Source organism: Mytilus californianus, unplaced genomic scaffold (genome assembly GCF_021869535.1).
Source record: "Mytilus californianus isolate M0D057914Y unplaced genomic scaffold, xbMytCali1.0.p SCAF_13, whole genome shotgun sequence".
Classification (NCBI taxonomy): Eukaryota; Metazoa; Mollusca; class Bivalvia; order Mytilida; family Mytilidae; genus Mytilus; species Mytilus californianus.
The window spans coordinates 7,314,219-7,340,455 of record NW_026262615.1 but is presented as its reverse complement, the minus strand read 5'-3'; the positions used below and the strand labels follow the sequence as shown (position 1 = coordinate 7,340,455).

Below are 26,237 nucleotides of genomic sequence, written 5' to 3'. Positions count from 1 at the left end.
AAACCCCTTGTTAACAGTACAAGTGTACTGATGTTCTAATGGTAAGCAGTTCATGGTCCAGTTATGACTCACTTCTATAATTATGATATAATATATAGATAACAAGAAGAATGTGTGTTCATAGGACAACATGCAATGCTCGCAATATTACATCTCCATAAACTTGCACTCATCAATCCAGGTCAAAACTGTAGTAACTTCTGTAACACAATACAGGACGACGGATGCAAAAACTGGAAAATGCAGAAAACGTATTGCGGTTGGGAAACAAAACCAAAAACCACGTAAATGATGTACAATATCAAACTTTAATTACATGTAGCACGTGTAACGTATACATAGGTGTCAGCTACCGAATACCGACAATTACATCACTTCTGATGGAAAGAAGGTTGTTTTGTATATTTAAAAATTACATGTGACTCCTGAATCATAGGACTCTAATAATATTTTAGAATGAACACCTATACTGAAGTTTGAAACAGTTCTTCACTGCATTATACTGATAAGGACACTTGACAGATCGAACAATAAATACTGTTTCCAATGCAGACTTGCCTTGCTTTTGACGAATAATCATTGAACCGTTTCACTGATAAACTGTTCAACATCTTATTTTCTATGCTTTAAATGAAAGTCAACACAACATTATGATACCAGTTCTGTTTCTTGTGTATTACCTTTATATTATGTAACGTTATGAATATACATAAAAAACAAATGTGATGAAAAAAATATATGCATGAAAATAGAACTGTTCCAAAATTATTTAGGAAATACTTGTCTACATTTCTATTTTGATTGGTGCGTAGATGATTTCTTAGCATCCGTGTCTATTTTCATCTCAAATTACTGAAACCTTTTAACCTGTATGGTGTACCATGGCTTTTGCCATTAATCTATCCGTTAAAGGGGAATTCTCTTTCAAACATTTTCTTTCGACCAATAATTGTCTGAAAAAAATCAAGACTTTGCATCATACACTACACATATACAAGAATTAAATCTAAATGTGAGTGTATGTCGTATACTGTTTACACACAAATATGAACTCTTGAATAAAATCGTACGACACACTATACATATTAAAGTAAGACATCTTGACTGTAATTGTCGTAATCACAATCCTGTTCCCATTTTCCTTAATGGTGATAACACCATATAAGAATTATCAACATTTATCGGTTTGTTATGCTTCAACGCATTTTATCAACCTGTATTGACCAGTAAATGGTTTTATATATGGTACATTCTCTTTTCGGATACAATTGATGATAAATATAGATGAACCTTTATTACAATAAAATATTAGTTTCTTTGTGTAATTATTTTTGGTTGTTTTTTTTTCTGTTGGTAGCACTTTTTATTATCTTGAAAAAACTTTTTATAGTTCGTACTATATAACTTACCATTTATTTATAAAAAAAAAGGATCAATACATTATTTTCACTATCACACTACGAGAAAAGTAAGAATGTCAGTTTTAACGCGGTGTAAGTTAATCGGTAACATGCATATACATGTACATTGTCTTCTTTTACGTTTTGTATATCAATAATATAAACGTTTTCTTTTTGTTCGTTCATGTTTGGGAAAGTACACAATAAATTGTGTCTTCGAAATATTTCATTCATGAAATTCTGCAATAAAACAATTGCTCCAAAAGTTTGTTACAATCTATAAATACTATAATTGTGGGAAAAATCTTTACGCATTGCGGCAATACATATACATGTACATGTACTGACATGGTGCAGACAATTAGATATTTCCAAACTGATGGACTTAATAAATTACAAGTTAAATATAGAATATTCGGCATGTTCAAGTAAAGTAAAAAGTTATGATTTGATTTAAATACATTTCTATCATGGTCAATTTATCAGCAGTAGGAAAATATATTTAAACGGTGTGAACAATCAGAATTTTGTAACTTCGGGATGAAAATATTAATTGACTTGAGAAATAATTAATATGAGAACTTTTTTAAGATCCGTTTTAACTAAAGTAAATAAATCATAAAATTTAAAAAAAGTAGAAATAACTTTTTAATAAGCATGTACTTATTTCTGGTCCTTCCATTCTAATGTGGTATTTTAATACATATAGGCAATAAAACCAAGGTGTTAAATTGACACAAGTTGTCAATCCCTTTATAATTTAATTTATGACCGGATGTTATACACGTATATCGTACGTAGTTCAATTGATTGTCGATAGAAAATAGGTGCATATCATTTCATAAAATGTGTAATCGTTTTTTTTTTTTTCATGTGTAATATTAGACAAAAAGTCGCTTGGATTTTCGAGATTAACAATCAATGCCACTGATCAAAATTATAGTTATATTTATATACTGTATATATATTTATAACTATTATTAAGATGTAATTGATCCTTCATTTTTATTATTATCGGAAATACAAGAGACTATGTATGAACTTTTAAAAGGTTGTCTTCGTGGTAAACGTTCAACTCAAATTGTATAATGGTAAGAATAGGAATGAAAATAAGATTTTTTTTCACCAAAAAATAAAATGAAAACAAATTCGTAATCATAACCAACTGAATAACCTGAACACTAAACACCATACAAATGAGAAAAAAAAATGTCTTGAATTAGCTGAACCTGCCACTAGACGTTAAACCAAAAAATGAAAACAACACGTTATAAATTTCATGCATCCGAAGCTCTTTTCTGGATTTGCCTTCATCGGGAACGCTCAAAGCCGAATATTTGAAAGCCAACCATACATCCAACAACAAAGTCTATATTTGTATTTACGAAAAAGGTGATGCACGTTACGCTCGTGCATGTTTAAATAATCAGCTTTCACTAAAGGCAACATTTCCTGAAGCAGGATTACGACGAAGAACGACTGACACGTATTTTCAAGAGATTAATCAATGGTCATCATAACGAATTAGTTGACAGATACGATATTTATGTTCTAAGATCCTACGACGCTTGAATAATAGTGCAATATGAAAATGTACCGATTGGGTCCTAGAGGTCTAATTCAGTTTGAAATTCTTCGACTTTCTAACATTTTCGTTTTTTTTGTTCTGTTATGGTTCTTTTTGTTTATAAATGTCCTAACGTTGCAGCGTATATACACATCCCTGCCTTTGACTCGTTTATGTGTGAGCGTTCCCGATTAAAGTTAGTCCAGAAAAACACCTCGGACGGGTGGTGCATAATAAGATATCGATAATTATACCGTCATCCGAAGATGTCTGAAATAATTCGTGAAACATTTTTAGTGATGAATGACAGAAAGTGTGATCTATCATTAAAGCCTCTGTAGTGTAATATTCGGACATAAGACACTGGTGAAGTGGGTATGTTACTACTCAGGAAAGGAACTTTATTATTTGCTTCTTACATGATTTATAAGTGTCAATTACCTTGCAAGTTTGTTGTGTTCTTTTGTGTCTGATTTCATTGCACAGTGAATTAGAAACTGATTGAATATATCTCTCTGAAAACAAATAGTAGATTGATTGATTGATTGGTGTTTAAATATTGTGCTATTTCGTGTCGATTAGTTTTGATCGGCGAAGGAAGCCGGAGTGCCCGGAGAGAACCACCGACCTCCGGCAGGAATAACAAATAGAAGAAAGACCTTCATAAAGTTCATGTACTAATAAGAATATTCAAAATAAATCAGTTAAACTTATTTGATACCTTTATTTACATCATAAATAGTAATGCCTTTGTTTATTTCTTTAATTATGTCAATCATGCACTGAATATAATTTAAAAATTGATAATAACCATCATCACTGTAGGCTTTTAATTAGTTTATGTAAATACAATTAATTCATTAATTCATTCAAAAATAAGAAGAAACAAATACTTTTTTTTATTTTGATTTTTCTGATCCACAATGGAAACTTCATACTAAAGTTATCGAAAATGGAGCAATATTTCGTTCCCATTTGTCATTATGTGATCAGCGAAGTTCCTTTGATCTGACGTAGAATGTTCATACTTCCAAAACCCCGGTATGCATGTATCTGAAGTGAGGCCTTGGATTTCAAAACTCTTAATTTATGCTAAACTTGTAAATATTGTATCAAACATTTCTTTAAAACAATTACGAAAAAATGTACTTTTATAGATACCGATTTGGTACTCAAGTTAAACTGTATCTGTATAAATCATATTGGAAAAGAACATCAAACCTCAACTTTATTTTTATGTTGTTTAAATGGCTCCCAAACTAAAGGAAGATCCATGTAAACTTACATAAGTCTTTTTAAATGTTTTCTTTATAAGGTAAGGTCAATTTACCCTGTATTTGGGTCAAAATCTAGAAATTGTCAAATCAAATTGAAAATTGAATTTAAAAGATATGTGTACTGTAAGGTTCTAGCAATATAATTGCTGATTTCTAAATAGAACACCAAATTATAATCCTGAAGGTATCCTAAAACCTCAATTTGATAGATTTTTGCAAAATTTGATTATCTAATCCATAAATATATTAACAAAGAATGGAAGTAAAGTAATGTATTGTCCCTCGGATTCACATGCAATTATTTTGGTTTGCGACGTCCTTCGATGCAAAATTTGATAAACATATTTCTAAAGTGTTGTAAAATTCAATTTCCAGCAGGGCTTGAAAGATACATTCCATACATAAATATAACCTAACGATATAAAAACCAAAAGACATGTACATATATACATGGATATTGAAAACGTTCTAGCACAACTAAAGATAGCATACCGCGTAGAAATGTCGCTACCGGAATTAAGTCAGTATCAACCATATACGCGAGGGTTACAGTTTACAAATTCATAAGGATACCATCATTCAGAAAAATCAAGAGAAATGTTGACATTAGTTTTCGTCAAACCAGAAAGGCTACACAAACATACCTGAGCATGACTTCCACCAATCTTAATTGCTTGGTATCTGACTGGACTAACTAGGTCCACAGCCTTGCTATAGTCCCCCTTATCATAGGCTACTAACGCTTCACAGAGAGCAAGTCCAACTTCTCTTGTTATGGCACAATTGTAACCCTTTCCATTTCTGCAAAGTATTTTATCTTTATTTTTGCTTCATAGTTCATTGGGAATCATTGTTTCCCAGAATTATGTTATATGTCCATGATAATTATAAATAATTTAATTTTGGATGTAACTCGTCTTCTGATTGGCTGAAAGTTTTTGTCTATCAGCTCATAGACATAATTTTGTCATGTGATTATGACGTCATCAACGTTTTTTCATGATTTACTCCTTAAACATGGAATTTAGAATTAAGATATAAGGACTGACTGTAAAAAAAATTCTGTCTATTCGAAATAAACTCAAAAATGTGGTGCACGTTTTTAAATAAGCCGCTACGCGGGTTATTCAGTGTGCACCACATTTTTTATGTAATTTCTTCATAGAGAGAAAAAATATTACTATCATTCCTTAAATATTGCAATATCCTTTAACTTTACGTTCCGCTATATAAATAATACAAAATTTGGTGACTATGTTGAACGAATCTATCCCATCGAACTAGAGATAAAGGATACTACAGATACAGTTAAGTCTGCCTCATATCTTGACTTACATCTACAAATCGACAATGAGGGTCGGTTGAAAACAAAACTTTACGACAAAAGAGATGATTTCAGCTTCCCAATTGTAAACTTTCAATTTCTATGTAGCAACATTCCAGCAGCGCCTGCATACGGAGTATATATCTCCCAATTGATACGATATTCCCAGGCTTGTATTTCCTATCATGATTTCCTTGATAGAGGATTGCTGCTCACAAGAAAGCTATTAAACCAAGAATTCCAAATGGTGAAGTTGAAATCATCCCTTCGTAAATTTTACAACGCCATCACGAGTTGGTTGACCGTTACGGAATAACCGTTTCACAGATGATATCGGATATGTTCCTTATGTCGTAACTACAATACCCTTCCCTTTTCACGAATGTGACCTACCGAATTAGACAATTTACCGGATTTGTAATAACATAAGCAACACGACGGGTGCCACATGTGGAGCAGGATCTGCTTTCCCTTCCGGAGCACCTGAGATCACCCCCAGTTTTTGGTGGGGATCGTGTTGCTTAGTCTTTAGTTTTCTATGTTGTGTCATCTGTACTATTATTTGTCTGTTTGTCTTTTTATTTTTGGCCATGGCGTTGTCAGTTTGTTTTCAATCTATGAGTTTGACTGTCCCTCTGGTATCTTTCGTCCCTCTTTTATGATATTATATATAACCCTATGTAGATTACAAATAAGTCTTGTGGTGTCTAAGGAGAAAGCAGTATTTTAAACGATGTGTATACAACTTTAATGAAAATAAAGAATAGAAAAACATATAATTACACAAACATAATAAATAGTTTCAGTTTACTGACTGATTGATTGTTGCTTACTAACGTGTAGAGGCAATCATAATACTAAAGGTAAAGCCATGCATTTAAAAATTAATGTTTTGCTTGTAAAAACCGACTCTTGATACACAATTCTTGATAACAAACTATTATAAACATAAATATGGCCTTTAGTTTTCTGTTTTTAAACTGTTTCACGTTGAGTGACAGAGTCCTATACGGTATTGGTTTTGCTCATTGTTGAAGGCCGTACAACGCCCTATAGTATTGATTTTGCTCATTGTTGAAGGTCGTACAGCGCCCTATAATTGTGTATACGGTATAGGTTTTTGCTCATTGTTGAAGGCTGTACAGCGCCCTATAGTTGTATACATCTTTGTCAAACTCAAATGGAAAGTTGTCTAATTTGCAATCATAGCACATCTCCTTATTCTTGTATACTTTTAATCTAAGTCAAAGATCATGATTAGCTTATTCAATCAAGTGTCAAAAACACGTAGCAATATTTACTTAACAAAACTTCTCATTGATTCCAGCAACTTTTCTGTAGAAAGTTTATCGCCTGATCCTATGCAGGACATCATGCAATGAGCATCGTTGAACGCCAACACGTGATCATCCAGATGTTGTCTGCATACTTCCTGGATGTCTTTATATCTATCTCCAACGTTTACACCTTAATAATAATATGAAATAATTATCATTATTACTAGATTTTGCCGATTGTGACATTTTGACTGGGTGTTGATTATCATTGCGAGTGACAGGAGACGGTTACCCTGTCGACGCATCCGGTCTCGTTTCTTCCAGAGTTCATGGGATTCCCTCATTTTGAGTGTGTCACCTTGGTTTGTCTTTTAGTCGATTTGTGAAATTTGAACGTCGGTACACCACTGTTGCCTATGTAGATCTAGTTATAGAATAGATACTATTAGTTAAGAAGAGTTTTAATTTTATATTCTCTAAATTTACTGTTAATGAAACACGTGCATTAAAATTTGTTGGCTTCTTATTTGTTTCCAAAGTTAATTTACCGTTGTGTGTTCTTATAATTATGCTTATTCTCACCTTCAAGCTGTAATCTGTACAGCAATGAGCATGCGTCAACCATATCTAACATTGCGCCAGATTTTGCCGCTAGAGGTCCTACCTTCATAAGACAATATATTATGTTGTACCTTTCGCAAAACTAGCTCAAAGAAAATCATATTATCTATTGTTAAACAAAGTTAGTTTTATGAAGAACTAATCAGACGCATGCAGTATCCCAGGGTATTGTATATTATAAATAACACTCCAAAAACGATGATGTTATCTTTTGGAATTCATGACATGCAGTGCCACTTGAAAACAATATGAACTTAAAGAAAGTTTTAAACTTCATCAATTAAACAAATAAGTTGTTATCTTTGCTTACTTTGTTTTACTCATTCCAGTGTAAATGTATATGTATATGGTGTCTTGTTTTCATTCTGGTTTAAAAGTTTTATATACTTGACTTGTGCAGCCAAAATACATAGTAATATCGATTTTCATATAAACATTGTTACAAAATGTATACTGCAAAAGCTCCCTTTAAAAACAATATATATATGTGTTCATTTTCCATCATGTCCTGGGAAATATGATCTATATTAAGCTTTCCTCTCCGAGAAACTTAAATGGTATATATAAGTCCTACCTGAGTATCATACAATCCTACAGCATCAGAGTAGTTCCCCTGAAATAAACATTTAATGTATGATTCCATAATGAACTTAACTGTACAACAAATCAATTACTGTAACATATTTTACAATTAGAATGAAGAACACATAAAATAGAAAGATATGGTTGCAAATGTGATGACTTTTTGCTAGATCATAGGACTGAAAAACTTTAGACGAACGAATGGTCTTCAACAGGGAGGACGGATCAACACGTTCAGTGGCAAATAGTACATGCATTCAATATGGAGAATAAGTTAATTTGAAATTAACCCTGTTTGTACTAGACCGAAACACTGAGTCTGTTTGTTAATGTCACAGTCAGGGGACATGTCATGCCTACCGGACACATTATTACGACTCCGACCCATCAGTCTTTACTCTGGTATTTAAATGTGTGTGCTTGTTAGAACTCTTGGATATATCGTGGCGGCTGGTGTTTATTGGTGGAGGAAGTCGGAATAACCGGAGATAATCACCAACCTTCAATCGGTAGGAAAAATGGCAATATTATTCAATAATGATAGGAGGCTCCTGCCATGAGTGCGGATCGAACTGTCAGCCTTATTAGCATGATTAGTGACAGGCTTGTGTTAACTGTTGATAAACTAGTTAGACTATTTTGCCAGCGAGGCCCAGAATTAAAGCGAAAACTCATTTCTTTTAACATCAAGGAACAGCAACCCCTAGACAGCTAGTAATTGGCAATGTAGACATATTGAGGAAAGGGAACGGGTGCTAGTATACATTGTCGCCTTCGGTCAACCGCCCTTACTTTTGTGTATTAAAAACAAGCGGTAAAATCATTGAAATTATCTTTCAAATATGCATTTTATTTGTGACACAGGCTACCTCAAAGGAACAGCGTCAGCGTCATATTCAGTACGTGGGTTGACATTCCAAGGGTTGGTTACGTATGGAGATACAGGGGGACACGTTGAAACATTCAGTACACAAAATGTATGTATGTGTCATTTAATATAATGAACTTCAAAGGTTTAATAAAAAAAGTTCTAATTTCAGTCTTAACTTTAATAAACTTAAATTTGCATTGAACAAATACGGCCATTGTGTTAAAACGTATTTCCTCCGAAGAAATTAAAAAGTTTTTTTTTTTTTTTTTTTTTTTTTTTGCAATATGATAAGGGATATGTTGCTACACTTGTGGTTTCTTTCTTGCGTGTTTTTTTAAGAGTGACTCATAAATATTTGAACCTCGGTGAATATACATGTACATTGTGCATTGAAACTTAATCAATGTTCGAACAGTTTATTGTTGTTTTGACAATATATGGACATTTATAGTTTACGATGAGTGAATAGTATCAACTTATGTATCTACAAATGCTTTTCTGATTCTACCAAGCAGTTTTACTTTAGTCAGTTCTGATAAATATCATTTTTTTCGGGTTGCTCAATGTTATGTTTTCTGTGTAGTGTTTTATAAACTGCTGTTTGTTGTTTGCCTGATTTTCGTGAGACCATGACCTATTTACAATTTGTTTGACTTATGTTTTTTTACCACGTTATATTTTTTTGTCGTATATGATATATTTTATTGCCAGTCTTAGATATCTTGATGAAATTATAAATAGTATACAACAAATACATTAATAAAGACATAAGATACTGGAAGATCTAAGATATGTAAAAATCTTTCTTTAAATTGCTAAATTCATTTGAGAAATAGGTGAAAATAAGGAAACTAAAAAAGCTCAAAATGAATAAATATAAAAATAAGAAGTGGTATGATTGCAAACGCGACAACTCTCCGCCAGAGACCAAATGACATAGAAGTTAACAACTATAGGTCACCATACGGCCTTCAACATTGAACAAACCCATACCACATAGTCAGCTATAAAAGTCCTCGAAATGACAAATGTAAAACAATTCAAACGAGAAAACTAACAGCTTGATTTATGTACAAAACAATGAACAAAAAAAAAATATGATACACAGCAACAAACAGCAACCACTGAATTATACGCTCCTGACTTGGGATCGCCAACTACAGAATGTGGCGGGGTTAAACTAGTTTGCTGGCGCCAAACCCTCCCCCTATCCTGGGACAGTGGTGTAGTAGTACAACATTAGAACAAACTATAAAAAAATCAGTTGAAAAGGGCTTACGTCATCAGATCGATAACAGCTAACAAAAACATAGATCGGACGTGACAGGATATTTATACATCCCACAACAAAAACGACACTAAGTACAGATCTGAGAGTATTCGCATTTACTGCCAAACCTAATAACAACTAATAAAAAAATCATGCATCAAAGACTAACAGTTTGATTTCAGGTGTCATAGGAAAATAAAAACAAACTAACCATTACTAGTATATAACCAAAGAACGACAACAACAAGTCTGGAGAAGAAAAAAAAATAAAACGGGACCCTAATTCAGCGTACAATTCAGCAGTACCAATGTGATTGCACCAGATGAACATTTCAACAATTTCATTAATGGTTTGTCAATGGTGATGATGAACAGGGTCAATCTATTTGAAAATTATTCAAAATCAAATACAAACGTCTTTATCAAGAAGCATATTTTTTTTTCTAAATATATCTACCTTTTCAATATTATAAAGAGCGTAATGCCAGTAGTTATGACATGCTATCATTCCACAAATCTGAAACAAAACACATAAACGTCAATCAAATGAGGAATTAGTATTAGATAATAAAACTAGCTAAGTTATTGATCAGTTATGTCAGATTTTATCTTCTTTTTTTATATAGTTAAGAGAAAACAGGTCAATTTTAAAGAGGTAAGATCAATCTCCTTGTATTTATTTCACACAAGGGTAAATTTCTCCTGATTTTATTTCACACAAGGGCCAATTTAAAGATGTCCTTCAAATTTTACTTGGATTCACTTTTGTACAGCTGCGTGTTATGATGCATAATACATCATAATATCGCCAATTCCAAATAACTAAAGTTCGTCACAAATCAATAATCTATTTTGTCACTAGAATAAGTTTTATAATCTCGTATACAAGACAACTAAATACACTCACAAAATACGTTTGTATAAACTTTAGGAACAACATTCACGTATCTTTGTACTACAACTACTAACATCCCAATGATATACTTGTAACTCACACCTGTATCTTAGCGCATCGGCAATTAACATAACAATGACGTACTTGTAACTCACACCTGTATCTTAGCGCATCGGCAATTAACATAACAATGACGTACTTGTAACTTACACCTGTATCTTAGCGCATCGGCAATTAACATAACAATGACGTACTTGTAACTCACACCTGTATCTTAGCGCGTCGGCAATTAACCTAACAATGACGTACTTGTAACTCACACCTGTATCTTAGCGCATCGGCAATTAACATAACAATGACGTACTTGTAACTTACACCTGTATCTTAGCGCATCGGCAATTAACATAACAATGACGTACTTGTAACTCACACCTGTATCTTAGCGCATCGGCAATTAACATAACAATGACGTACTTGTAACTCACACCTGTATCTTAGCGCATCGGCAATTAACATAACAATGACGTACTTGTAACACACACCTGTATCTTAGCGCATCGGCAATTAACATAACAATGACGTACTTGTGACTCACACCTGTATCTTAGCGCATCGGCAATTAACATAACAATGACGTACTTGTAACACACACCTGTATCTTAGCGCATCGGCAATTAACATAACAATGACGTACTTGTAACTCACACCTGTATCTTAGCGCATCGGCAATTAACATAACAATGACGTACTTGTAACACACACCTGTATCTTAGCACATCGGCAATTAACATAACAATGACGTACTTGTGACTCACACACGTTTTTTAACGCATCGACAATTAACATTACAACGATATACTTGTAGCTCACGCACGTATCTAAGCGCATCGACACTTAACATTACAATGATATACTTGCAACTCACGCACGTATCTAAGCGCATCGACACTTAACATTACAATGATATACTTGTAGCTCACACACTTTCTAAGTGCCGCAATTACTTACATTATGATAAGATACAAAGATACATGTCACTCACTCGCGTATCTTAGTGCCGCATGCAGTTACTTAAATTCAAATGAGATATAAAAATCAAAGATACATATTACCTACTCAGGTATCTCATTACATCGGTTACTTACTCACATATCATAGTGCATCAGCAGCTTACAATCCATTGAGATACATGTAAGGCAGTCATAGATCATTGTGCATCGTAACTTATATTTTAATTAGATAAAATACAAATAACTCGTTCACGTATCATAGTATTATTTACTTACATTCCAATCGTTCTCTGTCGCTGACATGAATTGCAGTCCTTCATTTTGGCGCCCTCCCATCTCGAACACATGCGCCATAGCATGGGTAGCCCAAGCATCGTGTCTATTTATGTCAAGGCTCTATACATAAAAAAAAAAAAACTTATTTTCATTGTTTTCTTACTTTGTGTTGGAATTTATTTTTTGTTTTGATTTATAAATAAGAATTGAATGATCCTTTTGTAATCTTGTTGTGGTGTCAAAGGGTTTACTGAAGCACATTGTGTATGAAGCGCTAAAGCGGTTCGTACTAAATATGACCGCACAATCAACGCTTTTCAAGCCCTTAAAAATTACAAAAATAAGCATCCAATACTTATAACTACAGTTTCATGCCACAACCATAAAATTACGAAATTAAATCAAGCTTCCGTTTGTTTTTGTATACATTATTCTAACGTTGTCACAGAGAGTATGTGTAGTCATAAATGGTGCATTTAATACGGAAATAAAATATAACTTTTGAAATGCCTCGGCCAATTATATAACGAAATCGTATGGACCTTCTATGTAATGTGATTATTCATATTAAAAAACAAGACTAATACCGTGTCTAGACCTGTGTCGCTGTATGCAGTTGATTGAGGTGACATGTATACAAAAGCATATAACTGTTAATTTCCTTCCATTGAAGCCAAGAAAAATTGACAAAATATTATCTTGTACAGAGAGTGTTGTAAAATTTCAAAACTATAAGCAAACAACATGTGGTTGCACCGATAATGTAAAGATTGCACGTATAATCAAGCTCCATACCAAATAAAAAAATATTTCTTTCCATAGAAACCAAGAAAGGTTTTGACGAGAGTTGTTTGTCCAAAGTCTTTCGGACGGACGGATGGAGTGAAGCGGTTACTAGACCCGCGGTGCTTTCACCAATGTCAACGCAGATAATAAGCAATTGAGGTATATTTGCGACTATGATGAAACAACATATTACTGTCCACAGACAAAGATTTTAATGTATAACCACACCATATCTTTTCTTTTCATTTATAATGACAATATTAAGTTGCATATATCAAAATCCAGTACCCTTCTTGCCGTCTTTTCTGCATGATCATACAAATTTGTTTCTTCTAATCCAAAAGCATGCATCCCAAGTAGATACCTACAAAGAACTTATTCAATAAGTCTCTCTTTCGGCAGTCGATATATCAAATAATATGTTCAGAACAGTTATAAATCATTACAAACCAACAAACATTTTTTGCAAAAAAACATTTCATTCAAGCAATTAAGATACATGCACTGATATGTACTATAATCAGTCATTTGTAATTATATTTGTAAACACATGTAGATGCAACATATATTACCTTTAATGTCACTATTCACCAATAACTCAATCATTTAAAGATAATTCTGTATAAGTTTATTTTTAAAGTGTACTAGACACAGGCCTGAATTTTCAATCAATCAAAACGAATTGTATGTAAACCACTATGTAAAACTTGCTGTAGTGTCTAGACTTTTGTCATCTTAAGGAATGACTGTAATATTTTTGTTCTGTCTATGAAGAAATAACATAAAAAATGTGGTGCACACTGAATAACCCGCTACGTGTGCACCACATTTTGTTATGTTATTTCGAATAGACAGAAAAAATAGTACAGTCTTTCCTTATAATATAATTCTAAATTCCATTTGTAAGGAGTAAATCATGAAATAAACAGCTGCACCATGAGCGCATGATACGTCCGTTGCTTTTTCAATAGATATAAACCACTCACCAAAGTTTCATGAAACTGCTCAAGGCATTTTTGAGTATTTGTCTGAAAACTGGAAATTCCCCCTTTTTTAATGTATAAAACCCCATAACTCGGAAACGTAAAATCTAAAATTTATTGAATTCGAAAGGGAGCTCACATCAATAGACATAAAGAATTCACCAAATATTCATGAAAACTGCTCAAGCCATTTTTGAGTAATTGTCCGAAAACTGGAAAAGCTCCATTTTTTTAATGAATAAAACCCCATAACTCGGAAACGTAAATAAAATTTATTAAAATCGAAAGGGAGCTCACATCAATAGTTATAAACAATTCACTAAAGCTTCATGAAAACTGTTCAAAGCATTTTTGAGTTATTGTCCGAAAACTGGAAAATCCCCCTTTTTTTAATAAATAAAACCCCATAACTCGGAAACGCAAAATCCAAAATTTTTAAAAATTGAAAGGAAGCTTACGTCAATAGATATGAACAATTCACCAAAGTTTCATGTAAATTGGTTAAAGCGTTTTTGAGTTATTGTCCGACATGTTGACGACGGACGGACGGACAGACGGACGGACAGACGGACAACGGTATACCATAATACGTTCCGTAAACGGGCGTATAAAAACGTTGATGACGTCACGGTCACCGCGGCATGACAAAATTATGTCTATGAGCTGATAGACAAAACACTTTCAGCAATCAGAAGACGTGTTACATCCAAAATTAAATTATATGAAATTCGAAAATACATAGATGTAGCTTCATTATTTCCAAAATGAGGATCTGGTAACAAAATTTCATTTACATCACAATAAGTATTTTCCAAAGGGAAGCGACTATAAATAATCTTCATGGTATTTACATGTGGTTGTGTGTTATACCTTGATTTATAATAACTAAGTTACATCATTATTTGTATATACATAATGAGTTAACTTAATCCTTATACAGTTGATATGTGTAATTTTAAATAAGAGAAGTCCCCTTTCCAAAAGAATGTGTCCACATAAATCTAAACACCATCTTGGAAAGTTATTTCTATTGAACAAATTCAACACTAGAACATGCAGCTTTTTCTCTCGCTTTGGTGATAATGTATAGTATGTGGGATTTCTAGACAAAAGTAGACAAAAACTGTGGGCTGGTTTCAAAATTATACAAGTTCTTATTAGCTTTATTGCATACATGCTTGTACAACACGAATGCGCTAAATAAAAGGTTAAAAGCACGGGAATGAAACAATATGTGCTTTAAAAGTATGTGCTTTTTAAATATGTTTTAGTGCATTGGATGAAAGTGCAAAAAAAACGCATCCCATGCTTGATATTGGGATTCAATATAACAAAAATTGAATGCAGGAAATCAATAAGAACAAAAAATCTTAAGTAGAAAATACGACTATTGAAGATAGCTTCTGGTCACGAGGTACCTCCGTGGTCCTTTCCAGTTTACCTGTGGTTAAATATTTGACAAATTATAAATTGCAGCTGAAACACAAAAATTTAGTTGCATAATGGACATACATTTTCCATACTGGGAGCTACTTGGAGCTACTGCATGGGAGCTCTAACATGAACTGATAAATTGTCCGAAATGATGCATACATATCAGTCTTTGGTTTTCTATGTTGTTTTGTGTACTGTTGTTTTTCTGTTTGTCTTTTTCTATTTTAGCCATAGCGTTGTCAGTTTATTTTCGACTTATGAGTTTGAAAGTCCCTTTGGTATTCTTTGCCTCTCTTTTAACACAATCATCAAACATGTTTTCCGTCCTCAAACTTGACACATACCCGTATAACGGCATCGACTTTTTCCAGTATGGCATCACTCTTGCTATTCCATCTCTCATCTGTGGATGATACGCCAGATAGAAATAAGAGTCATGAGCAAACTTTAGAGCAAGCATATCAAGTGGATTGTCGAGCAAGATGTCCTCCCAAACATCACACGCTTTTGACGTCTCCCTGAAATACATTAGCAGAAAACAAGATGTTCTCCCAAACATTATAAGCTTTAGATGTCTCTTTGAAATACAAAATATTCGCTCAGACATCACAATAGATATAGGAAGATGTGGTATGAGTGCCAATGAGACAACTCTCCATCCAAGTAACAATTTATAAAAGTAAACAATTATAGGTCAAGGTACGGCTTTCAAAACGGAGCATTGGCTCACACCGAACAGCAAGCTATAAAGGGCCCCAAAAATTACTAGTGTAAAACCATTCAAACGGGAAAACCAACGGTCTAATCTATATAAAAACGAGAAACGAGAAACACGTATGAATTACATAAACAGACGACAACTACTGTACATCAGATTCCTCACTTAGGACAGGTGCAAACATTTGCAGCGGGATTCAGGGGCGTAGCTAGGTATCCAATAAATTGTAGTCACAAATTGCGGCCGGGGGTCTGGGGGCCGCCTAAGGCCCCCAGCAGGTCAAGGGCAGAGACGGAAAACGGTTTTCAGCATTTTAGTTGCAAAATTTTTATTTTTGGTCATTTTATCATGATAATAGACATGAAAAAAATGTCGAAAAAATAAACATAATTCTACAATTTCATCTGACTGATGAATTTACCGGCAGTACAATCGGAAATATAAAAGAAAATCAATATTTCCAATATGCATTGCCCAGCGTGGATCAGCGTAGCCCTTTATTAAGCAGCACAACCTGTTTCTAATTGAGTATAATTGATATATACGTCAATTGATAGTACATATTGACGATCCTACATTAAAAAAATAGGCACGTAAACACTGCATGAGACTACTACATAATAATACTAACTTTAGGACTACGCATCGACCATACATCTTTTAATTCTTAAACCTTCACCCTCCCCCGGCCACACAAACACACACACACACACACTCGATACGTCATGCAGAAGTTCTGATCTGTTCATACTATTTAACAAAATTCAAGAAATTTATATTTTTTTATATCCTGTACTGTAAAATCCCCACCTGCTTAGGAATTTGAATAATTATGTTCATTACACGTAGATCTGAGAGTACTCGAAGTTACTGAAAGCTAGATGATTGGTTGATTGATTGCTAAACGTCTAGTGGCAAATAGTTCATGCATGTTCAGGACTAAAACAAATAGGGGTCGTCCAGGATGAAGGTCTAGAAATTTGGAAATGCCATTAATTGGAAAATGAGGGTTTATTGGATAAGAACAGAAATTTGCCTTTCAGTAGACGACCTACGAACCCCTCAAAGAGTTGTTGCAAGTTTCTTAACGTGCAGAGAGCGTGGCATCCTCTCTACACTAGACATCGGATTGAACTTGGGCCAACAACAACTAATTAAAAAAAAATCGTTTATCTAATTTGAGGTTCATTCAGGTATTTGTTGATAGAAGTGAAATGATCTGAACCAATTAAAGTTCTAGTTTTTAGTTTCTATATAAGGTGGGATATAATGCCATACAGTTCCAATACTCCACTGATTCACTAAGGATGATACACTAGTGTACAAATGACATTCGATAGTTAAAGAGTTTTGACGACTTTACATGCATCTACAGATAACATTGTTTATTATTTTTCTTAATAAAAAAAATATTTGTGAAAAATTATGTGTAGGCACGTGCCTAAAGTGACTAACGGCAGCTACGCCCCTGGGATTAAACGTTTTAATGGTACTCATTAAAAAAACTAAATTGTTCGATAAAGTTTCCACAATGAGCAAACTCATTGTATATTTGCTGAGATTGTCAGGGAATAAAGACTTTAATACGCGTTAAACAGACTGAAATTATTTGGTGCTTTCGTTCATAAACAAGATTATTAGTTAGGTATGATGGTAAAATCGATAAAAATTGGTTATATTTAGAATAAACATCAATATGTTTACTGAATACTTACACATGTCTTATTTGTGAAAATCACTAAAATAATTTCATAATTAAAAAAACACCTTACGAAAACAAAACAGGAAAAAACAGTAAATAATGCAATGAATCAACTTAAAGTTTTCAAAGCTGATGTACATGTTGTAAATGGTTCCAAATGGTGAAGTTGAAGTCATGCCTTCGTAAATTTTACGGACGCCATCACGAGTTGGTTGACCGTTATGGAATAACCGTTTCACAGATGATATCGGATATGTTCCTTATGTCGTAACTACAATACCCTCCCTTTTCACGAATGTGACTTACCGAATTAGACTATTTACCTGATTTGTAATAACATAAGCAACACGACGGGTGCCATGCCACATGTGGATCAACACATATATGTCAATGTTGTGTAATTGTTAATGAGTTATAATGTGTTTCTTAAATATTTTCATTTAATATTTAAACAAACCCTTCTGCCCATAATTTCACTGCAGATACATGTTTTCGTTCCCTGGAAGAAACTTTCTGTTGTTCAGCAATTTTTCCCAAACTGTATATGTCTTTTTTGAAATCTGGGTCCAATTCGATTGTTCTACCAGTTCCGAGTAAATCTAATCCGTTCTTAATCACATGACCCATTACTGAAAAAAGCAGTCTTCATTAGACATTTAAAAATATAACACAAATATTTTATCAATCTCTCTTTTATGAAACTGGTACGCAGCTGCAATATCGTATGTATATAGGCTGTTCTTTTTCCCTTTCTTGTTAAAATAAGAAGATGTGGTATGATTGAACTATCCACCAGAGACAAAATGACGTAGATGTAAGCAACTATACGTCACCGTAGGGCCTTCAACTATGATCAAAACCCATACCGTATATTAAGATATAAAAGGTCTCGAAACGACCAAATGTAAAACAGTTCAAATGAGAAAACTAGCGGCCTGAAGTACATGACGATAAACGAGAAACAAATATGATAAACAACGACCAACGACAACCGCTTAATTACAGGCTACAGACTTGTGATTTTAGTGGGATTGTAATACGATGACACGAAGTTCTCCGTAGAGTTAATCCAGCAATTAAATAATTTGGGTTACAAATAATTTATTAGTTACCAAAGTTCAAATCGTAGGTATTCTGATTTGGGAGAATAACGTCCAACAGGAAGCAGTTCAGAACGATATAAAACTTGAACATCAAACGGGAAATTAAAGCTTTGATACAAACTGAGTAAACTTTCGTTAAGGTTTTACTACGAACTATTGTTCCTCTGCCGATGGATTAGAGTGTGTACAAAAAACTGGTTTTACCCCCGTCCCATAGTGAGACAGTATTAAAACTGATCAAAGACCTAAGTCAAACTATACTGGACCGTTTGTTGTTCAATGTTGTTTGTCATTGATTGTGTGTGATTTTTGTTTGTTTGTTTTTTTGTTGTTGTTGTTGTTGTTGTTTTTTTGTGTTTTTTTAGGGGGGGTGTGATGTTGGTGGTTTGGACAGTTGTGCAGCTTTACAACCCTATAAAATTACTAAAAGAGGCATACATTCCTTATGATTACATTTTTACTCTAAGACCATGAAAAAAAATGTTATCAAGTTTTTCTTTTATATACCTGTGCACTTTCTTGTGGAAGCACGTATCATTACGAATGTAACATTTCATTTTGATATGAAGGTTAACTTTTGAATGACGCGTGATTGTTGTTAGCCAATACGGATTCTCGTGAAACATACATGTAATGTAATTATTAGTTTTACATTTGGATCTTAAGAACATGTATATGTTTCATGATATGTATGTGTCTCATAAGCTGAATTATATGGCTAGGGATTGATTATTTTATGTATGTTTTAAAGTTCATGTGTAAAGTATACCAATTATTCATTTCTTTTTATATATCTATCAATATCAATATGGTCAACTAGTAACAAATAAAAAAAATATATATATACAAATTAATGATTACCAAAGTTAGGATCAGCTGCCATCATCTTATCTAAACTGACCTCAATACCACCCACAGAGCTCTCATCGTACCAGCCAACATACTAAAAACATAGTATATAAATAATAATAAAATTGTTCATATATTAGAGTCTGGATGGGGTTTACAGAATAGAGGATAATGGCCAAAAACAAAAAAATAATGAAAAGACAAATGAGCCCCAAAAAATTATAAAGAATAGAAAATAATGGTGTGTACATCCTATACAGTCACATAGACGTCCCACTTTAGCAAGGGTTTACTGTCTGACGGGAGAAGTACAGGAATGACTGTATGTCTATCCCCATTCAACCCATGGTCCATGGGGTTCAAGGCATTTATAGTTAGTCCTTTAAAACTTTCGGAGAATCATGTTTATCTGATATAGTTTCTGAGTGTTTTTTACTGAAGCATTTAATTAAAAGATGACAATTGCGATCGATTCTGACATTTTATTGACTAAAAGAATATGTGAATTATATACGTCAATAAGACAGCAATCCAACACATCAAGAAATGTTTAAGACTTTAAAATCTTGTAATATAAAGGGAAGTAAAACGGTGCGAACTTTTAACGTAATCAATGAATAGATCTTATATGAACACTTTTATATACACTTTCAGATAAGTTGGTAGAGTGGTAAATGGGTCTCGCACCCCGAAGTAAAATTGTGTTTTTCGCAAAGGATTTCAATTTTTCATCCTCTTATTGGTGCATATATACAAATGAAAAGGATTATTGGGTCAAACTCTTCAAAGGTGCGAGTGAAGAAATAACATCAAAAATGTGGTGCACACTGAATAACCCGCGTAGCGAGTTATTTAAAAGTGTGCCCCACATTTTTGACGTTATTTCGAATAGACATAAAAAAATATTACAGTCATTCTTTATAATTTGATTCTAAATTCCGTTTTTAAGGAGTAAATCACGAAAATAACGTTGTGACGTCACGGCCACACGACATATTTATCTCTATGATCTGATAAACTTTCAGCCAAATAGAAGACGTGTTACATCCAAAATTAAATTATAAAAAAACAAAAAAAAAAACATAAAAAAAACGAACATTAAAAAACTTCTATGCACTAAATTGTGTGGGTATACATGTACATATCATGAGTGTACGAAATAGCTACTATCACATGACTTTGGACCTTCAATGCAGGCTTTTGACTTTTTAATTCTATATAACTCTGTAGAACTATTGGTGTCGTTTTCATGTGTTAACTTTCGTGTCCTTAGTCGGCCCAGGAATAAACATGTTAATTTCTTATTATAACTGTCTTCAGTACAACGCATCAATGTATCAATAAAATAAATACTAACCTGTGTCAATACCGCATCGTACAACTTACAAGCTTCATCACTCGTTGTACTAACCTGTGTCAATACTGCATCGTACAACTTACAAGCTTCATCACTCGTTGTACTAACCTGTGTCAATACCGCATCGTACAACTTACAAGCTTCATCACTCGTTGTACTAACCTGTGTCAATACCGCATCGTACAACTTACAAGCTTCATCACTCGTTGTACTAACCTGTGTCAATACCGCATCGTACAACTTACAAGCTTCATCACTCGTTGTACTAACCTGTGTCAATACCGCATCGTACAACTTACAAGCTTCATCACTCGTTGTACTAACCTGTGTCAATACCGCATCGTACAACTTACAAGCTTCATCACTCGTTGTACTAACCTGTGTCAATACCGCATCGTACAAATTACAAGCTTCATCACTCGTTGTACTAACCTGTGTCAATACCGCATCGTACAACTTACAAGCTTCATCACTCGTTGTAGTTAGAGGTGTTCCGAAATCAATCCAGTCCTTAAAATAAATGAATGAAGAAATGAATTACAATTGTCTAGTGAATTAAACACATATGTGACCCGCCATGACATTTCCAGGCTTATGCATGGGGGTAGAACGTCATAGTTAGAAAAATGCCGTTAACTATTAGATATAAACGTTATGTAAAGGGGTAGGTCCGGTAAGACCCCTTTTTGGCCCCATAATATAGCGATTTTACAAAGTAGTTAAAAATGTCACTTGTAGCTATTTATTGGAAAGTAGAATACTTGTGTTACATAAATATGGGTTGTTTTTGACAATACAATGGACATGCATCATGGTACTAGCATCCTTTTTTCATGCAACAATACTGAAATCGTCACAATTTGTGTTAATTTTAAGACAGTTTTTGTCTAAAATGGAAGTGACCGCACTTGTGTTCAGTCTTAATATTTAAATATATGTTGTATTTAATGATAATACATAACATATATAAATGTTGAGACTGAACACGAATGTGGCCACTTCCATTTTAGACAAAAGCCATCTGAAAAGTGACGTTTTATGGCATATTTGATAGATTTTTTCATATTTAAGCTAGAATTTGAGCGTCTTTAATGACCAAATTGGTTAAAATCTTTAACATAGACTAATTGAATCGACTTAAGTTGACACTAGAGTGTTTAAAAAATGTCAAAAATCTTTTATCAGATGTACAATGTACTCTGAATTTTAGGCCGAAATTAGCCCTTATCGGACCTTCTCCTTTCGTATTTCTATTCTAAATCTATGTTTTGGATGTTTTTTACCATTGCACATGAAATTTATATAAGCTTTTAGCTAAAACAAGCAAACTAATCGTAAATTGATAACAATTTGGGGTCCTTTTTTCAGTTGAAGGCCGTACGGTGACCTATAGTTGTTAACTTTTACGTCATTTGGTTTCTGGTGGAGATTTTTTTCATTGGCAATCATACCACATCTTCTTATCTTAAAGTCATAGCCACTTAATAGCCCCCTCCCATCATTTATTATTTTAAACGCTCTTGTTTACATAAATTTGTCACGAACTGTAAAATATTGTAGTTTACATAAGAAAACAAGCTTCTGAAATGGATTTAACGAAACAAAATGCATTTATCTATACAAGGGACAGTCGGTTGGTATAAAACGATTGACGTGAATATATGCGATGTACAGTTACTCCATAGATAAGTAAAGAGACCAGACACAGTATTTATCATAAAAGTCCAAAGATGTCGTAAAATAGGTTTGCATCGTAAATTCAATTTATATTAGTAATTAACTTCTAGTTGCAGTTCAAAGATTTTGAAAAGGGTGGGGTACTATGACAACGTTGGGAGTGGCAAAACTTTATGATATACCATATATGTAGCTGCGGCCCAGCACCCCAAAACTTAATAAAAAAGAAAAGAAAAGAAATCTATATAAAAATCCGCCTCTGACTTCATAAGTTGAAGCCCTGTAAAACTAATATATAAATTGAAAGTAAATCAATCATTTACATATATATTTATAACTGTTTTCGGATGTTTCCTTTAACTTCCTCGAGATTCATTTGAATATTAAGTATTTGTGAAGAAGAGATAAACACTTTACCTTGGCTTCTTTTTTTTTGCTGGTACTGAACTATAAATCTGAAGAAATTTTAAGTTATCGTTTGAAGTGAAAAATATTTGAATCTACATACATAATTGATAAAAAAAATCTAAATTATTTGCTCTATAGATTTTCATAAATGGAGTCTAAAATATATCCATAATAAATGCACCGTATCAAATGCATACATGAGAGCAACTTCTTATAAACTGTAACGCTTCGTATGCTATGTGGTGTAGATACATGCATCATAAATCTAAGTTAAAAGACAAATCAAAAAAAATAATTCTAAAAGCTGTCTTTGACAAATTTGATACTAACTTCATTACAACAAGTTTAAATTACATTTTCTAAAAGAGAGCTAAGAACTGTTTGTATAGTAGTAAATTTAATTCATTTGAAATTTGTATTCAAATACGCTTTGGGAGATTACTAATCGCCAATAAAATACAATAATTTTGTATTTTATAGATTATTACCTTCAAAAATAAAAAAGTCGTCATTGAATAGTCTCATTATGCCGATATTCAAAAAGACTCGCTTCATTGTTATTACAACAAATAAGTCATAATAAGACGACAGAGTGTTTTGTTTCAGTATGTTGTAGATAAATATAAAAAAAGCAAATTTTTAGACAAGGTACCCCCATAAGCCTGCAAATGTCATGGCTAGTACCCCTGTATTAGTGTAGTAGAAAGGCCGATTGCAGGATAAAAAACCCATCCAGACCCTCATACATGTACAGATTAATCAATATTGGAATATCATTGTAAAATATAGCATTATTGGTTTAAGGGATAAACTCTTAAAATAGTAGTACGTTATCTAACACTTACGTGGTCTCATGGTAAACGTTTACTATTCTATATCTACCACTTTGGTGGTCTCATGGTGAGCATTTACTATTCTATATCTACCACTTTGGTAAAATTCTCATCTAACAAAGAAAGTCCAGGGATGACCATATTTCTATATCTCAGTCAATCCTTGGGGTATCGGTCAGACTAATGTATCCACGTTAGATTACATGTCTGTCTGCGTGTAATAGCTACCACAGAACGTAAAACGGCAATATATTCACTCACAATGTCAATTTCATCTCGGATCACTTTTTCCACAATCAGGGGTTCATTTAGGGATGTAGACAAGTTTATAATTGTGTTAAAATTTAAATAGCTTTCAATCTTTTAATTTAAGTTGCAGTATAAAAACAATATTTAGTTAATGTCAGAAAAATGTAAACTTTATTTTATTCCGCACAAAACTGGGGAAGGCCTTGGTAAAACCTCGCTCTTCTCCAGTTTCTCAGCATCTTACGAAAAAGTTTATATTTTTCTGACATGACATTGACCTAATATTGTAATTTAGACAGTATTCTTTAAAGCCTAGTTTTACACAGTCTATCACTCAAATCTAATACATCATGCATATCGAAATACACCATATTATACAGGAATGTCTCGTATTTGTATGTTATTCAATGTTTATAAAAAATGTATGTTGTAAATTATCTGAAAACAAGTAATTTATAGATTATTCAATCGAGTGAACAATCTTTCACCTGCCAAAGTCCATTGTTACCCCGACTGGTATATTGTCTCGCTTTATCAATGGTCCGTTAATAAACAGTTTATAATGCTTGTTTAAAATAAAATTAGCTTACTTCCTTGAAACATAGGTGTACGATAACATTAAATCCAATGGACCTCCTTAAATTTAACAGGTTTTAAACAAAATATAATACCTTACATCCTCTCCAATTAGATCGTTGATTCTTCATAGCTTGTATGTTGTCCTATATAATAATGAAGTGTGTACATGTATAAAATAATTATCTATAAATAGAGCTATACTCAACAACCAAAGAAACGTTCATTATTTAAGATCGTGTCAAAGAATTATACCATACCTTTGGGACAAATAGATTTTGGGGTATACAGATATGGGATTATCTAATACTGAGTGATACATTCTATTCTGCAAATCAGCAGCCCTTGATTTCAGTGGCGGATCCAAAAAGGGGGAGGGTGTGGGAGTGTTCCGGGGGTTGGAACCCCCCTTTTTGACGATCATTCAATGCTTTTGATTGGGGACATATAGTTGGAACCCCCCTCCATTTTAAAAATGGCTGGATTCGCCCCTGGATTTATACTCCTAAACGGCGATGAGCATCCAATTATAAATCAATCAAGAGAAATGATTAAGTATGTTAGTATACCGGTTCAGTAGTATACCATTTAAATCATAACGTTTCGGGTTACAGCATACAAACTTATTCATGCATAGAAATGCTAGTAGACATATGTAAACAAACTTCAGGTCATGCAAGGTCAAGTCAACGAAATAGGATTGATTAATTGATTGATTGTTATTTGCTTAACGTCCAGTGGTAAATATTTCACGCATGTTCAAGACGAGAACAAATTAACAATAAATACAATTGGTATTGCGGGATGAAGTTCGGGGTAATTTAGACTGTCACTGGAAAATGAGGGTATAAGGGTTAAGGACAGAAATTTTGCATTGCTGCAGGCCACCATCGAACTCCTAATAGAGTTGTTACAAGGGTTCTGAACGTGCAGAGAGCGTGGCCATCTTTCTCCACGAGGCAAGAAATTAAACGTCCACATTTTAACCTGGTTGTGTATTTATACATCCCGCACAGCCAAATGTAAAATAGCAAAAATACCAAATGAACGCCCCATTTTAGCAAGGTTTTACTGCCGTTCGGAAGAAGACCAGTAGTGACCATATTTCTAATTTCCAGTCACCCTTTGGGTCAACGAAATATGAAAACATGCATGAAACAAAACATGCAAGAATAAAATGAAATAAACATGA

General features: G+C 33.4%; 1 protein-coding gene across 2 annotated transcripts; it reads right to left on the bottom strand.

The window, feature by feature from the left end:
* Positions 1-289: 289 nt before the first annotated feature.
* LOC127723084 (tetratricopeptide repeat protein 38-like) lies at positions 290-25,225 on the bottom strand. Of its 2 annotated transcripts, none has more exons than XM_052229519.1 (14): positions 25,141-25,225; positions 21,735-21,812; positions 19,958-20,039; positions 18,451-18,622; positions 15,918-16,091; positions 13,445-13,520; positions 12,371-12,490; positions 10,647-10,706; positions 8,041-8,079; positions 7,428-7,509; positions 6,870-7,035; positions 4,889-5,045; positions 3,409-3,482; positions 290-953 (listed from the first exon to the last, which is right to left on the bottom strand). In XM_052229519.1, exons 1-14 carry the CDS (start codon positions 25,174-25,176, stop codon positions 863-865), a joined length of 1,407 nt encoding a protein of 468 aa, XP_052085479.1. In that variant the 5' UTR covers positions 25,177-25,225; the 3' UTR covers positions 290-862. The 2 variants fall into 2 exon arrangements, with proteins under 2 accessions (XP_052085479.1, XP_052085481.1); XM_052229521.1 differs by having other exon boundaries at positions 25,146-25,224.
* Between the last annotated feature and the right edge of the window lie 1,012 nt (positions 25,226-26,237).

What these genes read in the sequence shown, in the direction of transcription:
- LOC127723084 (XM_052229519.1), bottom strand. Translation starts at nt 25,176, where the DNA reads ATGAAGAATCAACGATCTAATTGGAGAGGATGTAAG. An exon ending in GTACAGATTACAGCTTGAAG is followed by an intron (nt 7,036 to 7,427) that starts GTGAGAATAAGC and finishes ATTATTATTAAG; the next exon opens with GTGTAAACGTTGGAGATAGA. An exon ending in TCAATGAGAAGTTTTGTTAA is followed by an intron (nt 5,046 to 6,869) that starts GTAAATATTGCT and finishes AATACTTTGCAG; the next exon opens with AAATGGAAAGGGTTACAATT.